The following is a 20,152-nucleotide window of genomic DNA, read 5'->3' on the forward strand; positions in this document are numbered from 1 at the left end:
AGGGGGAAGTTGAATTAGTTTCAGAATATGTGTACACAAAGTCTGCATGAACGTAGTTTAACCAAAAGGTGAATTAGTTCTTTACATTTAATGGATGAAAACAGTACATAGTTGAACCAAACGAAAGAAGGAATAAGTAAATAAAAGTAGAATTCGTTGGCTTACATGATTTATAATATTGTGTTAACTAAACTGTAAATTATGTCGTTATTCTTTTTCTATATGCATAAGAAAATATATTGAGAAACTAAACAGCCATAGGATAATGTTTTGATTCCCAGTTTTTGGTCAAAGGTGGTATTAGATTTCGTTGATAGAATGAAAATCTTTACCAAATCTTGTATTGATGTGTATTTGTACTGATAACCAAACTTGTAACAACAAACAAGTATGTTATTACCTGTAACTGTAGGGATACACAACTAGAATAGAAATTAAAATTAGCTTATTAGAACTATTGAAACTTGAGTATAGTTAGAAATTAAAAGTATAATATACTTTCTGCCAATATGGAGAAAGTTTCAAAGAGTAAAATTTTCTTTTCCTTTGTCTATCTTGTACTAATACAGATAGTTGAAATACATTTGTAAGTTTGTTATACACTAACACTTTGAATGCTAGCAGTTCTACTTCCAGTATTAAAGGTAATACTGGTGCTCGTAGTGTATTTTCATATATTTCTGGTGTTGTAATTCCATTACTCAGGTATTTATATTTTAAATTTCATATGGTATATGAGACCACATTTATTGTTTCATCTCAAAATTTCCAGGAGCAGAGTGAAGAATGAGATGAATTATTCTAATTATCACAGAAATCTTTACATTGTGCTTAATTTATTTTAGAAAGTAATTAAACTTTTGATTTCTATCAACAAATGTAGATGATGTAATGTTGTTTGAAAATTATAGTTTATTTTTTTCCTGTGCTACATTATTTTTGTTATTTTGTGTTGAAGTACTACAGTATATATATAGTGATATTAAAATTAATAAAATGTAAAAAAATTAGTGACAATTATGCCTAGCATAAAAATAATTCTAAGGAATTATATTTATAAAGTTGACTGTTTAATTTGAAACCAAGGGAAGTCAGACACCACTTCATGTTAAACACAGAACTGCTGTGATACCTGTAATGTTTATAGTTATCATTAAAACCAAGGTTTATATTTTATAAAGCTGCTGACTTAGTATTTACAATGATGACTACTTCTCAATTATAGATATTTAGATATTTAAAGTACTTGAAATTGTTGGTAATGATTGTTTGAGTTTCTTATTACATATTTTGTTACAAACCCAGTTATCACAAGGTAAAGATAACTTAGTTTCAGTGTAAAGACATAATAAATGGAACATATGAATTAATATTAAAACTATAAAGGTACTGTGTACTTTGATATTAATGTTTGTTGGAGTCTTTGTTTAGATTGTTTTAAAAGGTATAAGTTTTAATTGTTAATCTGTTCTGTAGTCTACCTTCAAGTTTTGATAAGAACATAAAAGTGAAGCTCTGACTGAACCATGGAATTATTAAAGATAAAGGTTGAACCCTTTCATGAAGATACTTTGTTGGATACCAAATTGGTGGAAAGTGAAGAGACATTTACACAACCTGTTAGTAAGTGTGTACTTTTATTATTCAAATATATTGTTTTCTTTACAACACAGATAGTGTAAATTTTACCTGTTTCATTCTATCAGTTTCTGAATTTTCCATCATTGGTTGGAACATAATGTGATTTAACCTTCTGTCTCAGAGATGTGTGCCAGAAATATTAAGTTACATTATTGTAGTCTTTGATTTGAGAAACTTGAAACCTATGACAGTGTTGTTATAATTTTCAATACCATAACTTCGGTGTGGTTAAATTTGTGACCAGTTTAGTCAGTCCATATTTTGTACAAACATCTATGAGATTAACTGGGTAGTTACTGATAGTGAAGTACCTTAATCAAATCAAAACACAACATTTGTTTTATCTTTTTTTATATTTACACAACCTGTTAGTAAATGTGTATTTTTATTATTCAAATGTATTGTGTTCTTCACAACACAGATACTGTAAATTTTACCTGTTTCATACTATTAGTTTCAGAATTTTCCATCATTGATTAGAAATTTTTATTCATGTGATTTGACTTTCTGTCCTAGAGATGTGTACCAGTAAAATTAGGTTGCATTATTCTAGTCTTTGAGCTGAGAAACTTGAAACCAATGACAGTATTGTAATATATTTTTTGTACTATCACTTTGTTGTGTTTAAACCTGAGACCAGCTAAGTGAGTCAATGTTCTGTACAAACAGTTATGAGATTAAGTGAGTAGCTACTGATAGTGAAGTACCTTAATCAAATCTAAAGCATAACATTTGTTTTATCTTTTTTATTGGTTTACTTTATTTGTAATAAATTGATAATATTACCAATAAAACTCATAAAAATAGAAGACTGCTAAAATAAGTTATTTCAATGTATCATAAAGAGCCAGTTTTGTATACTTTAAATTAAGAAAATGTGTCTGAAAAATGCATTTGCAAAGATATATTTATTTCTATCAAAAGCTAAGTGATTAGTCAAATATACAAATTGTTTAACTTTTAGGTTCATTGATTGATTAATTTTTGATAATCTGTAACTTTTTTTCTTTTAGTTGGAATAATCAAATAGTAATAATTAGAAGCACTAATATTAGTTTGTTGATTGTTTTACCCAACAGTAACATGTAGTTCTCATAAATAAGTTGATAATCAAGTTAATAGTCCAGCTCTGTATTGAAGTGAGTACTATGAGAGTTAGAATTACTAATTTCAAATGTTAGCAGTGTTTTAAAAAACACATTTGTTTTAGCCGTAACCTTGAACATAATTTTATTTTTATCAAAGATCTCTTTAGGTATATGTTTTTCTATTTACACATTATTTATGAACAGGTAGATTAACCTCTGAATCATAGTTTGCCTCGTGTTGAATATGACATATTCTGACAGTTTCACAAGGCTAAAACTTTGGATCTCCTTAAAGTAATAAAGTGATAGCATCATACCTATCCATAATTCACCACTTCCTCACCTTCTGTATAATTTTAATTGTTATTCTGAAAGCTTCTACTGCTTTATTTAAGACATTATTTCTTATCAGACTATGGGTGAAAAATAGTTTCTGTTGAGGTTTGATCACCTCTAATTAATCAGTTTATTTAGATTGACCATGAATATAAATGTGGATTGGTTGGTGCTTTCTTGTTGTTAAATCTGATTTAGGATTTGTCATGCTGCATATTTTAGATATATATTACTTACTTAATGTTTTGTGTTTTAAATAAACTTCAGTAAAATGTAAAAATTTTAAATTTATCTCAGTAAATTAAAATGCCTAAATTAGCACTAGCGTATATTTTGAGTGCATATGCACATAATGTTTGACTCTAGAACACTTTCAGATACAAGATGTTGTGTAAACTTCCTACTGCTAACACCATGCTATGATATGTTGCTTTTGGTGCACCTACTTAAACAATAAAATTAAAAGAAAACAGATGTGTATAAGTCTAATAGTTGAACCTGTAATAGTTAGAATGCATTATTCGATGAATTGAGTATCCTTACTGTTAACAGTATTTTCCAATACAATTCGTCCTCTCACAATCTTGTTCAGTGCTGCCTTTTATATGTAAATTTTTTTATGCATGCCACAAACTCTCTATCTCCCCTTCATTGGAATTGACTGATTCCAATGTTTTTCTCATGCAAGTCATCATGCTTCAAACTAATAACAGTGCAACATACTCTCATGATGCAAGTGACTCCCTCCATTCAATTATACCAAACTATCACTTCTTTGATAATACTTGTGTTCAAATGGTTTTGCTTCTTGTACGCTTTGTATTAATTATGGTTTTAATAGTTTAATTTCTGAAGTGATATTTCTTAATTATTATTTGTTTTCATTACCTTGAAGAAATACTTTAACCTAATTTCTCAGTGTTTATTTTTTTCTTACAATCATATATTTTATATCAAACACTTTTTTTTTAATTACATATTAATACAATGTATTCTAGGGTTCATATTCCCACATTGGATGTTGTACCTTTAACATTTTCACAGGCTGCTGGTGAGGGAGACCCATCATTGGATTTCATTGCTATTATCCATGATGAGATTGACTATTATTTGAGTAAACCTTTTTCCTCTGAACTTGTCCCACTAATCCTTGTGAACAGTGAAGATCTGATAGCCTTTTTTACACCACTTGATTTTGCAGTGTTTTTCTCTACCCCTTCTGAAGGATCATTTAGACCTAATATAGCATTTTTCAACATGATTTCTTAGGTATGTTATGTTTTATCCAGTTCTCTGCCTTTCTGTGATTCCTCATTTTCTTCATATAGGCATGTATGTCACCTTCAGCTCTTGCTTTACACAGGTAGTTTTACTGTAGTTAGGGTTTTCTGGGTTGTGGTACAATCTTGTCTTGAGTACGTTTGTTTCATCTTTCTTTTTGGGATTTCATTTTCTTTTGGGAAATGTTTTCAATCATTTATCTGAGACTTTGGAAACTAGTGTGTAATCTGTGGGTCAAGACTCAACCTGTTCATATTTTCCAGTTGGAGCCATGACATGCTCCTGTTCTGTTCTGATCCTTATCTACCAATTCCTCTCCCTCCATCCAAGGGTTTCTTATTTCATTGTTTTAGTTAATATTGATGGATGTGTAGCCATCAGTACCAGAGAATAACCACAGGATTCTGGTCCAGTGGGAGGTGGACTATATTATATTGTTACTTGTACACCGAGGATCCTGCCACCAACTTGAATCTGTTTGAAGTGGTAGAAGATATTTTTGTCTCTGCAGTCAGTGGCACCTATTCTTTTTTCTCCAGGTTTTTATCAGTGGTGACTGTTAACTTGTATTAGGTTTGTCTTGCCTCATTTCTAATTTTCAATCTGTCCTGTTTTACAACAGAGTCATTTCTCACCCTTAGATGGATTTTTCTCCATGCTGATGGTGAAGAAGAAAGTTGGGAGTTCTTATATGCACATCTCAATATTTTGTCACTTCTGGCTCTCTTTTCAGTTTATTCTCTGTGGGGTGGTTTCTGTGTTTTGTTCACTGCTTTTCAGGTACATCAGTCCTATATGTTTTGTTGGGTCTTCAGAGCATTTGTTCAACATTTATATGCTTTTGGGGTTCACTTTCCTCTTTCTTTGGCAATATAGCTATTGTTCACTTGTTACTAACAAGAATCCACCTGTTACCCTTCTCAGCTGCTCCTTGAGGCAATTATAGAAGGCTGTTAATCAAGTTGTAGAAATCCTTACTCTGACCTATCTAACATCTTGTCCATATGGGTATTTTTCTTTTTTGTACATACATCTAGCTGGACTCCACTTTGACTTCATTGGATGTGTTTTCAGTTCAATTAGAACTTGCAACTTTCTTTCACTTTTCTTATGCACACATGGTTGCCAGTACCTGTTGGCCTATATGATCCTCTTTTCTACCCCAACATGGATATCATTGCACTCATGAGCCAGGTTTTGTATTGGAGTTAACTTACCAATGGCATGATCTTCATCCTACCCCACATGGATATTGATTCCCAGAAACATGGATTTTGGATGTGGTTGACATGTGGTGTAAGGTCCTTTGCACCCTAACCACTCTATATCTAGTGGCACATCCTTCACATTTTACCCACTTTTGTAATTACTGGGATTGATTTTTATATGTTTTGCAGGGTTTGGGTTACTTTCTGACTATAGTTCTTTCAAAATTGGATATGCTGTTCTGTTTTTCTCCCATACATGCAACATCTTGCTATGATGGGTGAAGAACATACTTGTTTCAGAAGTGACGAGGTTTCCCACATCAAATTTTAGAATCTGTCTCATCTTATAAATTGTTTTTCAGATGCTTCTTTCTCTTTCACTGGTCCATCCACCTGTTCAGTTTGGGATTCTAGTTATTTATGTGAGAGGAGGTGATGTACCATATCAGAAGTTATAATTTTCCTGCACTGAAAATGTATTTCTGATACATACTTGCCTTCTCTTGCACTTCCTGTTCTTCCTCCCCACTGAAAATTGGGATTTTCATCTTCTGCCATAACTCAAAGTGATATTTCATTAGAATTCTATGGAGAGAGTCACATACATCATCAGAATATGTTGCACTCTTTCTGGTTGGGGGTTGACACATGATGATTTGCACTAGAGATGCACTGCAATCTGTCAGTTTCAATGGAGAGGAGAAAGAATACTTGGGGAATGTGAAAAATAATATTTTTACATGTTGTGGACAGCACTAAACAGTTTTCTCTATTTGTGTGAGTACCTATATCTGTTTGTGCAAGTACCTCTTAGAAATGTAGAAAAATAGTAACTTATGATTTAGACCTAATGACATCTCATGAGGTTTGATTTTGAGTGAAAATTAGGAGACTTATTACTGCCATCTTACTTTTTTTTAGTTTTACTTGCTACATTGTATTTCTAATGGAAGAACCAATGCCCATATCAATATAAGAATATCTGGCTTCCTAGCATTAAAGAACAACAAAGGGCCAGTTGGTCCACCTGTGTCATACTCTCCGCTAAATTCAACTAGACCCTAAAAAAAACTAAACTTCAGCTCTTATCGTTCAAATGTTTATTAAGCCTTCTCTTAAGCCTCATAAATTTACAGCATCTTTCACATTTGAAGATAACATGCTTCAAAGGCCAACCATCCTGTGTTAGCTGAACATGATTCTGACTTGGTAAAAGTTATATTTGCTCCCTAGTCTTACCTCTCTTACCATTAAATAAAAAAAAATTATGGAATCAAACTTTAGATTTCTTTAATAATCCTAAACATCTCAGTCAGAACATTTGTGATTGTTCTTTATTTTCAAGAGATGTTACCTATCATTATATGACAACCTTTACTTCCCAGCTGTCATTGTAGTAGTTTTTTTCTAAACTATTTCTAACAACTGTTTCTAAGATAAAGACCTCAAGACTGAAAGTAGTGCCTTAAATGTGGCTTAATGAATGACCTGTACAATGATATTATAATCTTTTTAAATTTGTATTTATTTTTTTGATAGCTACAACATAAAATTTTATTTTCTCTTCCACAAATGTAGCACATTATTTGAAAAAGACTTTTGAACCTGGAGCTTTCTTTTCTAGATCATTGTTGAGTTTTTCCAATCAAAATTATATTCATAACTTTGATTATGATATCCTACAGTTAAAAAGAACTTCTATTTTAAAAACTCAGTTTTTAAAACAATGATTATTTAATACACAATTCTAAAAATAAGGCAGTTACCAGTCTCAGAAGTATAATGAACTACCAATAACTTAATATACAAGATTTAAATAAACAAAAACCTCAAAGAGACTTTAATAAAGAGTTTCATACACTCTACATGTTTCAGTGTATATCAGTGCATCATTTTCAGGACTGTAATGGTTGGTAAAATATAACCCTTAGTTATACAATTACCAGAAGACAAATTTGTACATTGAAGAATATTATGCCATCTACTGACATTTTTGTCAGGTCAGTCAACCTTATTTGATAATATAAATTTATTTTTATATTATATCAATAGAATCACGTATATTCATACTAATTAAATTTCCAAATTGTTCTAAAATAAGTTTTCTTCCATTCGATTGTGAGTTTAGTTTCACTGATGTATTCTGCTAAAGGTGAAATAGTAATCTTACTGTTTTTAACATTTCTTTTGTGTTCATTAGTTCTAAATTTTAAATTTCTTCTACTTTGTTCTATGTAACCTATTTTATATATATTGAATGTTTCCATTAAACCAATTTTATCTTTACCTGTATTAAGAATTTGCTGTATATTGGCCTTTATATCAGAAAAATAGCCATTTGTTTTTAAATTATTTCATTATTTGTCAAGATAAGCCAGGTACAAATGATAGTACCAAACATTATTTTTTGTTTTTTTCAGCAAATGGTTTTAACCTAATAATTTTATCCCTGTTTGTTAGTTTTGCAGCATCTCTGTCAACAACTGTAGAATCAAAACCTCTTTCTACAGCAATGTTCTTAATTAATAATGAATCATTCTTAATGCCATTATGTCTACAACATAATTTTAGTATCCAAGAGAGGTATGCTTCCTATCTCCTTTCCATTTTGCTCTCTGATGTCCAGGAATTTGGTGACATATGGAGCATTGTTGATACTCTCAACAGGAACTTATCTTTACAGCACTTGTGTTTTTCCCCCACCTTCTTAGCCATAAAGCTCAAGCAGAGTAATTGCCTCTTTTCTATTGGGCCAGTTAACTCCATGAATGAAATCACACCTTTACATTGGTGAAACTTAAGATTGCATTTCATTGGAGTGGCACTACATTGGTTAAACCTTATTATGTTCACCATGAGATGTTGCATCATCTCTCTCTCTCCTGCCTCTCCTACTCTTCTTCTGGTTGTCTTTAACCCTTTCTCAACAGGCTTGGTATAATATATGAGGTCATATACATGCTTGCACACATAAAGTATTCATACTATTAATTTTGATGGAGTATGTGCATCTTTACAAAATGTAGAACTCTTTTAGTTAAGATTACAAAATTTTTTATATATAAAAAATTCAGATTTTTTAATGAGGTATTTTTTCTAAAGATTTTCTTGTGAAAGTATTGATAGTGAAAAATGATTTTCATATTTTGATTCAAAAAAATTGTTCTTCATCTAAAAAATCTCAGATGTTATTTGCATAATCTCCAAAATCCTCCTCTAAATACACTTGAAATATTTGTTTTCAGTAAGATTATATATCTTCTCTGTTATTTTCTTGACCCTAAGTATGTGGGGTCACTCAATTTGACCAACCTTGTAACCACCTTAAAAAATGAAGAAATTTTTATCATGCTTCTTTTGCTCTACAGTGACTAAAGATTATAACAAGAAAATACAAATGTTTAGCCTGAACAACTACTCTCATAACATTATGTATTTATTATTACATTGACCTTCCATTTGTACCTGGCTAACATTGAGGTGGAGCATGTGCATTCATATTACTGTAACTAATATTATAAAACTGGCCTTTATCCTCAATAAAATAATTTTGTCTTGGCTGTGTTTAGTAGAATAATATTTTGTAATATGCAGACATGTTTTAATTATTATAGATTATGTATGTATATAGATTACCACTAAGTTATTAAACTTATTTTTCATAAAATATAGAGCAGCAAATACAGAATTAAAGCAAACAATTATATCTTCTAGCTACAACTTTTGAACTTGATTGCTGCTTGACATAGGTTGCTAAGCCTTTTAAAATTTTGCATGAGGAAGGTATGAAATCAAGTATATTTTAGGCCTTATATATGTGGTTGAACAAGGAAATAATCATATATTACAATACCATAGAATTACACTATAATTTATCAAACTTAGTATCTAAGCTGTATTTAGGTCTTAAAAAGAATATGAAATTTTGAGCAGACTAAAGACACAACCTAACTCCTTGAAATCTTGATTCAAAAGAAGGAATGGCTTTTAATACATTAAAATGGCTGAGAAAATCACTAGGAGAACATTCTAAGCTGTCGATTAGTTATTCTAATGTCATGTGTTGAAGTAAGTGCATATAAGGGATTGTTCCCAAAAATGGAAAGAGGTGAACAGGGCCACTGTGTTTGATTCAGTGCATAAACCATATCTCAGCAAAATAAAAATATATAAGGTTCTTATTTTATATTCTAGCTTACATATATTAGTAATTTGAGCTACCAATTTGTATGAAACTATAGATTTAGTATTTTGACATCACAGATATCTAATTTTAAACAGTGCTGCATTTAACATATATATTCAAGCTGTAGTTTGATTAACAAACTTATTGACATAAATTCATAAAAGAATAGTTCAATAAAATTTTGAATGAAAATCAACAAATGTGATGACTTGGCCTTTGACCTATGACCCATCATGAAAGGGTTAAGATTTAAGTGAAATTTGGCCTTTCAACTGTGACCCATTACAATTATTCAGATTTGGCAGGAGAATTTTCTCCTGATGCATGGCACAAGGCTATTATTCTACCTTTTTCCAAGCCTGAGAAGGATCCCAAGATTCCTTCTAATTATCATTCAATTGCTTTGACAAGCTGTCTCTGTAAGGTTTTAGAGAGGAGAGTCAATGCTTATCTAGTTTGGCTCCTTCAATTGAATAACCTCGCCTACCCACATGGGTTATGTTGACGGTGCTTCTCCACCTGAATCAACTTTAAACTTCAATCATGGAAACCTTTCTCAAGAGAAACCATCTTTTTTTGGTATTTACTGATCTTGAGAAGGCTTATGATGTTACCTGGAGACATAACATATTGCAGGACCTCGATTCATATGGGTTGCACGGCCATAGGCAAATTATCATTTGTAATTTGTTTTTACTAGACAGCGGATTTCTAGTCCATGTGGTTTCAATCTTTTCCTGTTCTTTCACATGGGTACTTGGAATTACTCAGGTCTATGTCTTGAGTGCCACACTTTAATGTATCAAAAACAGTGCTATCACTTACTAACTTTCTACTACTGTTGTAAATGGTCTCTATGTCATTGGTGGTTTGTTGTGTCTCGGTAGTTTCTCTCAACAATTTTTGTTTATCATTTGTTTCCATCTAGTTTTTCTGGATATTTGACCACTTTGGCTTGCTGGCATCACAGCTAAGTCAGCCTGCTCTGATGCTGTCACGGCTAAGCCTATCCAATATACAGATTACAATCCTGTATTCAAGACTTGGCTTCCTACTAGTTGACAGTCACCTTGGAATGAGCAACATCATAACAAGTGTTCCCAGATCAAACCTTATGTTACTATTTGGCCATCTTGTTTTTGTAAAGGTCAAAAATTGTTGTGGCTAGGCTACACATTGGTCACAGTTTTTAATTCACTGTTTTCTTTTATCTGTGAATGATCCACTAACGTGTGGTTTTTGTGACACTGAAGTCATAATAGACAATGTTTCACTGTCATGCAACTGTCAGTGGCAGCATTATTTTAGATGTGTGTATTTACTGCTAGAATACTTCTGAGATTGGACAGTGCCATTGGTAGAGGAGACACTGTCCAACTTTATTGTGTTTTTAAAGTTTTATGAGCTATTAGCCTTTTTAATTCTATTTCAGTCTTTTATTTTGATTTTGGACAGTTTAATTTTAACTGTATTTATTTTTATATTTTATAAAATTTTACTTTTATGATTTTCACAGATTGTTTGGCACAGGTGGCCCAGCTGCTTTGAGCCAAAACAATTCCAAACAACTGGTTTAATGTTCAAGATTCACACATACTAATTCTTTCTTTTTTCTCTACTATAACTCTATATGCACTAAGTCAATTTGACAAAACTTCTAACCATCATAAAAATTGAATAATAAAGTGAGCAGTACTGTTCTCTTCTCTTTAGTACTGATAAAGAAGTCTGAAAATACTTCTTGTGAGAGTTTCTACTTCAAACATTTTCACATCTATTTCTTTTTATTTTAATGGTAGCAGCTGAAGTAAACACTTATTAGACATAAATCAATGAAATACATCACTTGTCTCAAGACTGTTAACATTACACCATAGTAGGTTGAAAGCAAATAAGAGTGTATTGTGCAATAACCTATGATTCCCACAGAAGTTATCTTAATCTTGGCACCCAAAACACAGTGGGAAAGAATATTGTTTTCAGTAAAGTGTTTGGAAAAAGAATTTTCTAAATCAATTAAGGTACAAGGAAATTTATGTTTAGTATAGTTCTTCACAATGTCATGGCTGATCCAATAAATGTGGTAGGTATTTTGATGTTAGTTGTCCTTTCACGTTTGCTTCTGAGGAATAAAAAACAATTCTTTAAAAATGTAAAGGTAATTTAAGGGAATGTACAATTTGAAAAATGTCATCCATAACAGTTACATTCTGTCATGTTATAAACAAATACACATTATTTATTCCTCTAGAAACAGAAGATGATTCCTGGGAAGATATATCTTCATTTACCAGTTTGAGGTTTGATGTATCAAAACAGAAAGAAGAAGAAGAGAACAGTGATGGAACAACAGAGAAAGATGAGGTAACTTACAGACTTAAAACTGTTACAGTTTTGTTATGGAAGTGTTTATGTAGCTAGAATGTTTTATCTGCATTTTATTTACCAAAAATTTAATCTGTAGCTACTACGTTTTAGCTTCCGATACTACCAATCCAATATTTTATGTTTTGGGTGTTATTATGTGCAATATTGACCCTACTATATTTTATCTTCTCATGTGGGATTCATCTAGTCCATTGCACTGGGGCTCACCTCTCTGATCGTCTAGTCTTCTTCTTATCTCATTCCTGTTCTCCATCAACTGTGTCTGTAAGAAAATTAAAGAAGTAAGTTTGATATCAATGTATCCATCAGTCTCTTCCTCCTGCCAGTTATACTGTGATCTACCTTTCAGCCTTTGGTTAACTTATTCTTCCCAAGATATTTATGCTCACAGAGCTTTTTCACATGATACTGCATCAGATTCATCTTCTGTCTTTCTTTCTTGTATTACATTCTTATAGGTCCTTTGACAAGATCTTCCTGATTGGCAGGTGGATACGTTTCTGCGTAGCTACCTCTTTCATTTTCTTCATCACCTCTCTTGAGGATAATTTTCACTTCCTACAGTCAATATTATTTAATTTATACACCACATATAAAATTAGTAAGTACATTTTCATTTTCATCAGTGTTTTGAAAGATTCCACCATGTTAATGGTGTAGTTTTCCAGGATTAGCTTATTTCCTCAAACCCACATTAGACCTTTCCAGCAAGCCTCTGATGAGAATCGAAGTGCTTCTCTTGATCTTTACAGTGCAATCCCCCTCTCCTCTCAAGTGGAGAATGTGAGATTCTTACCAATTACCAGCTGCAAAAGATGGTGGACCTTGCAGAGTTCCTCACTGACAGTGTACAGCAAAATACAGTAAGAAGAAAGGTGATGGTGGCACTGTTTGAAACAACTAGTGTTCCCTTCCTCCTGTAGATAGACAGGTTTGTTGCCCATGTTTGTGTCTGTTTAGCTGAGTCAATATCACATCATTTCTTAACTACACTACACTTTTTGGCTCACAGACCACTTGTGTGCAGATGTTCAAATGGTCATTTGAAACTTCTGTGCATCAAAATGACCCTTGAGACTACTTCCTTTAGAGCAAGGAGTATATTCTGTTTTTCGATGGCTGTGTTTCTATGAAATCCTTTGCCCTGAATTTTACATCATTTGAAGAATGGAAGTGCCATGTGTTGTCTTCTCCTTTATTGTAACAACAAGTCTTTGCTTTTGATCACCTGGTGAACTCTTATTTGAGATTGTTTGGGGCTCTATATAAGATTCCACTTTTCATATCAAACAGTCTCTTTTCTATAATTTCTCTGTCAACTATGACACTTTTTGCTTTGTCATCTTTGTCACTGTTGTCTCAGACTTTTGACTTGGCTCTTGCTTAAATTTCAGAGGATCTTAGTGATATATAGTCTTCCACTTTGGTGAGATTATAGGCTTTTGCTCTTTCCTTGGTATCTTGGTTGGTTTGATGCTGAGATCTTTTGGAGAAAGATGTTTACTTGAGGGAGTTTGCCATTGTGCATTGGCCTTTAGGGATCTAAGAGAAGCTCATCTCAGACAGTCCATTTTATGGGAACTCCATAATTCAAGAAATCTTGAGTAGATGTAACCAATTTCCATTTTCTACATTGGCTTCTCAATGGTCCAAAATATCTCCTACATGATGGTTTACAACATCTCCCATTCATTTTTCCTGATCCCTGATGGGACACAAACAGTTTTGACCTTACCAATAGGGATTCTTCTGCAGGGTGGAATGTAGATTTCACTGTCAGGTCCTGTAGAGTCTCATTTCAGAAAGTTCATGTCTGTATGGGAGACATTCACTACAGCTCAATAGGCCATTCAGCTTCTGAGGAAGGAATTGGCTTTTCATTCCACATTTTATCTTTCTCTTTCTCTCATAATTGTTTGCTTTCCCCTCCCCACAGATCCTCCTACATCTAACCATCTAGCAAAAGCCATCCAAGATCTTCTTTACAAAAAGCTATAGAACTTGTCACCTTCTCTCTCTTCTTGGCTGTTTGTAGTTCCAAAAAAATGGGCAATTGGAGACCAGTCATTGATCTTTCTCTCCTCAGTCACTTCCTTTAACCTTTTAAGTTTACAGTGGAGTTATTTCTTTCCCTTTATTTGCTTTTTTTACTCTGACTAAAGAGGAAAAATGTTATGTTACAGGCTCTTATCTTCATATCTTGGTTGCTGAGGCTTGTGTAGTAGAGTGCATACTATCGCTAGTAAGTCATCCTTGAAATTTTCACAACAAATCAATACTTTGAGAGCAGGTTAAAATCCTAATTAACCTCAATAGCTTACTCTGATTCATTATTTGTTTTGTTATCCAGTGCTTCTATGGTGATTTAAAAGTTGTTAACTAGTTTCGTGCTGCTGACAAGGGTTAAGATGTTGAAAACTCACAGTTGTAGAAATAAAATGAAATATTTAACTCTCTAATACCCATCTGTGAATTAAGCATTTACTTGAATATGTTTTTGTAAACAGATGTTTCCTTAAGTTACTGTGAATGTTATATTATTAATATGCAAGCAGGCTCTGTAATGTCTATTTTCTGTGTATACATTAAATTATCTGTTGGTTTTCATTGGATTACTGAATGTCGGTGATGAACAGTCAGTAGCTGTGAAAAATATTTCCATCTCGTACTGTTGATTGTGTAAATAACAGAATAATTTACTCTCTTCAAGTTTTGTATGTTAATCCAAAACATGAAACTACAAGTAAAATTTCTTTGATAGATTGTTCAGGCAGCATATTCTTGAAACTTTGTAGAATTAATGGCAACTGTCTGTTGTGGAGACACAAGTGTAGAGGATGATGTTTCAAAAGTCGTCTGCCTTTCATCTTCAGGTTGTCCTCTACATTTATATCTCCACAACAGGCAGTTGCCATCCATTCTACAAAGTTTCATTACAAGTAAAATAAGTTAAACTGCTTTCTTCTAAAAATGTGTTTCATTTTTTGTTCATTTATTGAAAAAAATGTTTAAAATATTTTAAGTCTTTAAATAGATCTATTACTTTCATTATTCTTCATTAATATAAAAGTAGAGATTATAATACTTCTTTGCTTTATTCTTGAAACCTTTCTTGGTTTGATAATGAGTGGTAGAACCACGGCAACACTTTGGAACTACACAACAAATGAATGAAAATAACTAATTAAACAGTCTTTAGTGTAACTAGTAATAACGATATACAATAAAAGGTGTCGGAAAATTAAGAAAACAACAACAACTGAATAAATCAAGTTAGAATGAGTTTAATATTCCATCAAGGTTTGGATTTTAATACATTTTATGTAGAATCATTCATTATCATCATAATTAGAATTTGAAACTGAAAACACTGAAGCTGGCATACTTAAAACTTGTGTATCTAGTTTTATTACATGTCAGTAGGATATGGGTATAAGCCTCAATACTTTTATTTATTTGTTTCAGTAAGCAAAATATTTATATTTCTTGTACAATAATGAATTGACTTCAAGATGTGTATGTTAATCCAAAACCTTAAACTAGAAGTAAAAGAGATGAAACTATTTTTATCTAAATGTCTTTTGTACAGTTTTATTGAAAACAACATAAATAATATTTGGTTTAATAGTTTTATTATTATTCATTACAAGTAATTATAAATGTTAAATTTATAAAGTAATGTTTTAAGATAGTACATTGTAGAAACTATATATATTTATCTATTTATAGATATCACTAGCTGTTATTTTTATTGACCTTTTCAATGTGTTGTTTAATTTTAGAACACAGTTATCAAAGTGAAAACAGAACAGTCTGATGATCTACCACAAGATGAGGTTATTTCAAAGTTCAGTTACTGCAGTGATGATGTTTTAGATAGTGCAAAATATAGTGTTATGAACGTGAAAACAGAAACTGAATTTAAAGAACATTTACAACAAACTGAATTTAGGTTGGAAAGTACTTCTGGTGAGTATAACAATCTTCTATAAATTCATTAACATTGGCTGATAAGAAATGGTTTATTTCTTAGTTGTATCGAAAATTTATTTAACTCTAAGAGACCTGACTAATTAGAAGTACATAATTCCATGTTTGGTATGTAGGAAAGATTGAAATGACAAAATAAAAACATTTTATGTATCAATATGTATGTTTTATCAAATGTGAAACTATGAATCCTGCATCATAATTGTTTTTAACTGTTAATATTTATTTTTGTGTAGATTGTGTTAGACTATTAAAATTAATTTATAATTTCATCAAATAAATAAATAATATATTTAATATTAATTATATTTGTTGTATCTTGTGTTTGAATTTTAGATATAAACACCTGCTGTAGAAGTCACTTTTCTGGTAATCATGTCTTAAGAAAAGAAGATTCCTTAAGAGAAGTCCCAAAACCCAACAGTGATGTTTGTGGAAAAACAAATTTAAGTGAAAATAACCTAAATGAATTTGATATACATGAGGATGGTAGTAAACCATACAATCAAATAATTTGTGGACAAGACCTTGGAATGTTCAATAATATAACACAACAAAACAGGATAAACACTGGAGAAAACTTTGTAAGAAATAGTCCCATAAAAAATCATCAAAGAACACATACTGCAAAGATACTTCATAGTTTTACAGTATGTAGAAAACAGTTTGAAACAAATGAAATATTTAAAATACATCAGAGAATACACACTGATAAGAAATGTTACAGTTGTTCAGTTTGTGAAAAACAGTTTGGAACAGATAATGAATTAAAACTGCATGAGAGAATACATTCTGTGGGAAAACCTTATTATTGTACAGTTTGTGGAAAACAGTTTAGAAATAACAGTATCTTAAAAATACATCAAAGAATACACACTGGAGAGAGACCTTACAGTTGTGAAGTTTGCGGAAAACAGTTTGGAACAAATAGTAACTTAAAAACACATCTAAGTGTGCACACTGGGGGAGAAACCTTACAGTTGTGACATTTGTTGGAAACACTTCAGAACCAATAATGGATTAAAAATACATCAAATAATACATACTGGAGAGAAACCTCACAGTTGTGCAATTTGTGGAATTAAGTTTGCAACGAATAGTGTATTAAAAAGACATCAGAGGAAACATACTGGAGAGAAACCTTACAGTTGTATGGTGTGTGCGAAACAGTTTTGGGCAAACAGTAGTTTAAAAATACATCAAAGAATACACACTGGGGAGAAACCTTACAGTTGTGCAGAGTGTGGAAAACAATTTGGTAGAAACAGTGATTTTAAAAAACACCAAATAATACATACTGGAGAGAAACCTTACAGTTGCGTAGTGTGCGGGAAATATTTTGGAGCCAATAGTATATTAAAAATGCATCTAAGAACTCACACAGGGGAGAAACCTTACAGTTGTACAGTTTGTGACAAACGTTTTGGAACAAATGGTGAATTAAAAAAACATCTAGGAATACACACTGGAGACAAGCCCTTCTGTTGTATAGTGTGTGGGAAACACTTTCGAACAAATGGTGTGTTGAAAGTACATCAAAGAATACACACTGGGGAGAAACCTTACACTTGTTCAGATTGTGGAAAACAATTTGGAACAAAAGGTGAATTAAAAAAACATCTAGGAATCCACACAGGAGAGAAACCTTACAGTTGTATAGTGTGTGGGAAGCATTTTGGAACAAATAGTAACTTAAAAAATGCATCTGAGAACTCATACAGTGACAAAACCTTACAGTTGTACAGTTTGTGAAAAGCAGTTTATAAATAACAGTAACTTAAAAGTACATCAAAGAATTCACACTGGGGAAAAACCTTACAGTTGTGGCATTTGTGGAAAACAATTTCGAACACATAGTGATTTAAATATACATCAAAGAAAACACACAGGGGAAAAACCTTACAGTTGTACAGTTTGTGAAAAGTGCTTTGTAACAAATAGTGAATTAAGAGTACATCAAAGAATTCATACAGGGGAGAAACCTTACACTTGTGCAGTGTGTGGAAAACAATTTGTAACAAGTAGTAACTTAAGAACACATCAAAGTATACACACTGGGGAGAAACCTTACAGTTGTGCAGATTGTTGGAAACACTTTAGAACAAATAAAGAATTAAAAATACATAAAATAATACATACTGGGGAAAAACCTTACAGTTGTACAGTATGTGAAAAACAATTTGGAACAAAATCTGTTTTAAAAAAACATCAAGCAGTACACACTGGAGAGAAACTTTACAGTTGTGTACTGTGTGGGAAACAGTTTAGAACAAATGATGTGTTAAAAGTACATTGGAGAATACACACTGGAGAAAAACCTTATAATTGTGCAGTTTGTGAAAAACAATTTGGAACAAATGGTGATTTGAAAAAACATCAAAGAATACATACTGGGGAGAAACCTTACAGTTGTATGGTGTGTGGGAAACACTTTGGAACAAATAGCAATTTGAAATCACATCTGAGAACTCACAGAGTTGTGCAGCTTGAGAAAAATACTTTGGAAGAAAAAGTGAATTAAGAGATGATTTTGGAATACACTTGGAGAAAAACTTTGCAGTCTTCAGTTTGTGGAAAACTGTGTTTAAGTAACTCTAACATAAAAACACATTAAAGAATAGAAGCTGGAAGAAACCACAGTTGTGTAGTGTCTGGCAAGGTTTAATGAAAAAATATCCTTCGAAAATATATGGTACTATAAATTTAGAAGAAACCACATCCTTGTAGATATCTGAAATTTTATCTTGCAGATAGATGAGAAGAAAATTTATAGTCCATATGTTTTTCTGTCGAGTCATTATTGAAAATTTTGGTGTAAATTGTTCATCATTTAGACTTACTGATATTAATACACACTGCCAAACTGTATTTTTGTTGTTGCTTTTCCCCCAATAAACTGACAGAAAAGTAAAGTGTCGGCATCAAAGAAAGATGATTCAATATATTTTAAGACACTTCAGGTGTCCAGGAATTCCGCAAAATTAAAATGAAAATTGTAAGATTAAGCATTCAGGATTCATTCTTCATTGTGGATAACATAGATTGACATCTTTGATGTTGGTCTAGATATTGTTATTATACTGGTTTAAGTTGAGGAACATACAAGCACTAGTGAGTTCTGTTATAAAATTCCTTAAATAATGCTGCATCAGAAATCTGAGTAAAAGAAAATGTTATTAAGATTATAGTCAGAAGCTAATGAGAAAACACATGTAGCAGGCAACATGAAATAATAAAGTTAAATTCTCTCATAAAAACTAAAAAGTGTAAACATTAAGTCTCAAGAATGCTTTATAATAATGATAAGACTTAGAAAGTAAAATTACAACATTTATGTGTATGGCAAGAAGTAATCAGAATAAATTATTGTAACTCAACTAATTAAGAAGTGTTATACCATATATGAAAGTGCTATACCATTATTGTTTGTAAGTGAAGAGTTTATAACTTAAAAGTTATAAAAACCTAACTTGGTTTCTATCAGTGTACCTATCCCTCACACTTACAAATATAATGTTTAAAAATGCCTTTCTCCCCAGTGTTACAGAGATAAGTATGCATACTTACAACACTAAAAACCTGGTTTCAATACCAGTTGTCGGCAGAGAATAGATAGTCCATTGTGCACGTTTGGGGTTAACTGTAAACAAAGTTTATCGCTTTTATGTTCTCTCTTTTTCTTTTCTCTTGTTTTTACTCTGTTCAATTGAAATTTTGGTGAGAAGAGCATTGGTTACTTAGTTGGTACGTTTCTAATTAAGTTTGAATATTCCTTCAATTTTGAAACTACTTTTTAATTAATAGTCACAAATCTTCATCATATTAAAAAAGGAAATGAAACATTACTAATTTTCGTATTTTAATTTTAGTTTCAGCCTAAAGACACTGAGAAACGTTAATATTATATTATTTTTGATATGTAAGAGTTGTACTGTGAAAACGTATTAGAACATTCTGCAAAACGTCAGGAGACATTTTTATTGAATTCGATCGTATAGATTTTGCTCAGCTTATTACAAACCAAGAGTGTCCCT

The 20,152-nt window shown here is 31.7% G+C and overlaps 1 protein-coding gene and 1 pseudogene across 3 annotated transcripts; both read left to right on the plus strand.

Annotated features, from left to right (window-relative positions):
• LOC143225419 (uncharacterized) lies at positions 1-19,030 on the plus strand. Of its 3 annotated transcripts, none has more exons than XM_076454829.1 (5): positions 1-68; positions 1,477-1,623; positions 11,992-12,104; positions 15,911-16,097; positions 16,455-19,030. In XM_076454829.1, the coding sequence occupies exons 2-5, from the start codon at positions 1,527-1,529 to the stop codon at positions 17,102-17,104; spliced, it is 1,047 nt and encodes a 348-aa protein (XP_076310944.1). In that variant the 5' UTR covers positions 1-68; positions 1,477-1,526; the 3' UTR covers positions 17,105-19,030. The 3 variants fall into 3 exon arrangements, with proteins under 3 accessions (XP_076310944.1, XP_076310943.1, XP_076310945.1); XM_076454828.1 differs by having other exon boundaries at positions 9-136; XM_076454830.1 differs by lacking the exon at positions 1-68 and adding an exon at positions 172-388.
• LOC143225418 (uncharacterized) lies at positions 17,271-19,030 on the plus strand (annotated as a pseudogene).
• Positions 19,031-20,152: the final 1,122 nt, after the last annotated feature.

This window comes from Tachypleus tridentatus, chromosome 9 (assembly GCF_004210375.1).
Source record: "Tachypleus tridentatus isolate NWPU-2018 chromosome 9, ASM421037v1, whole genome shotgun sequence".
In the NCBI taxonomy this organism is placed as follows: domain Eukaryota; kingdom Metazoa; phylum Arthropoda; class Merostomata; order Xiphosura; family Limulidae; genus Tachypleus; species Tachypleus tridentatus.

What these genes read in the sequence shown, in the direction of transcription:
- LOC143225419 (XM_076454829.1), top strand. Translation starts at nt 1,527, where the DNA reads ATGGAATTATTAAAGATAAAGGTTGAACCCTTTCATGAAGATACTTTG. An exon ending in GAACAACAGAGAAAGATGAG is followed by an intron (nt 12,105 to 15,910) that starts GTAACTTACAGA and finishes GTTTAATTTTAG; the next exon opens with AACACAGTTATCAAAGTGAA. An exon ending in TAGGTTGGAAAGTACTTCTG is followed by an intron (nt 16,098 to 16,454) that starts GTGAGTATAACA and finishes TTTGAATTTTAG; the next exon opens with ATATAAACACCTGCTGTAGA.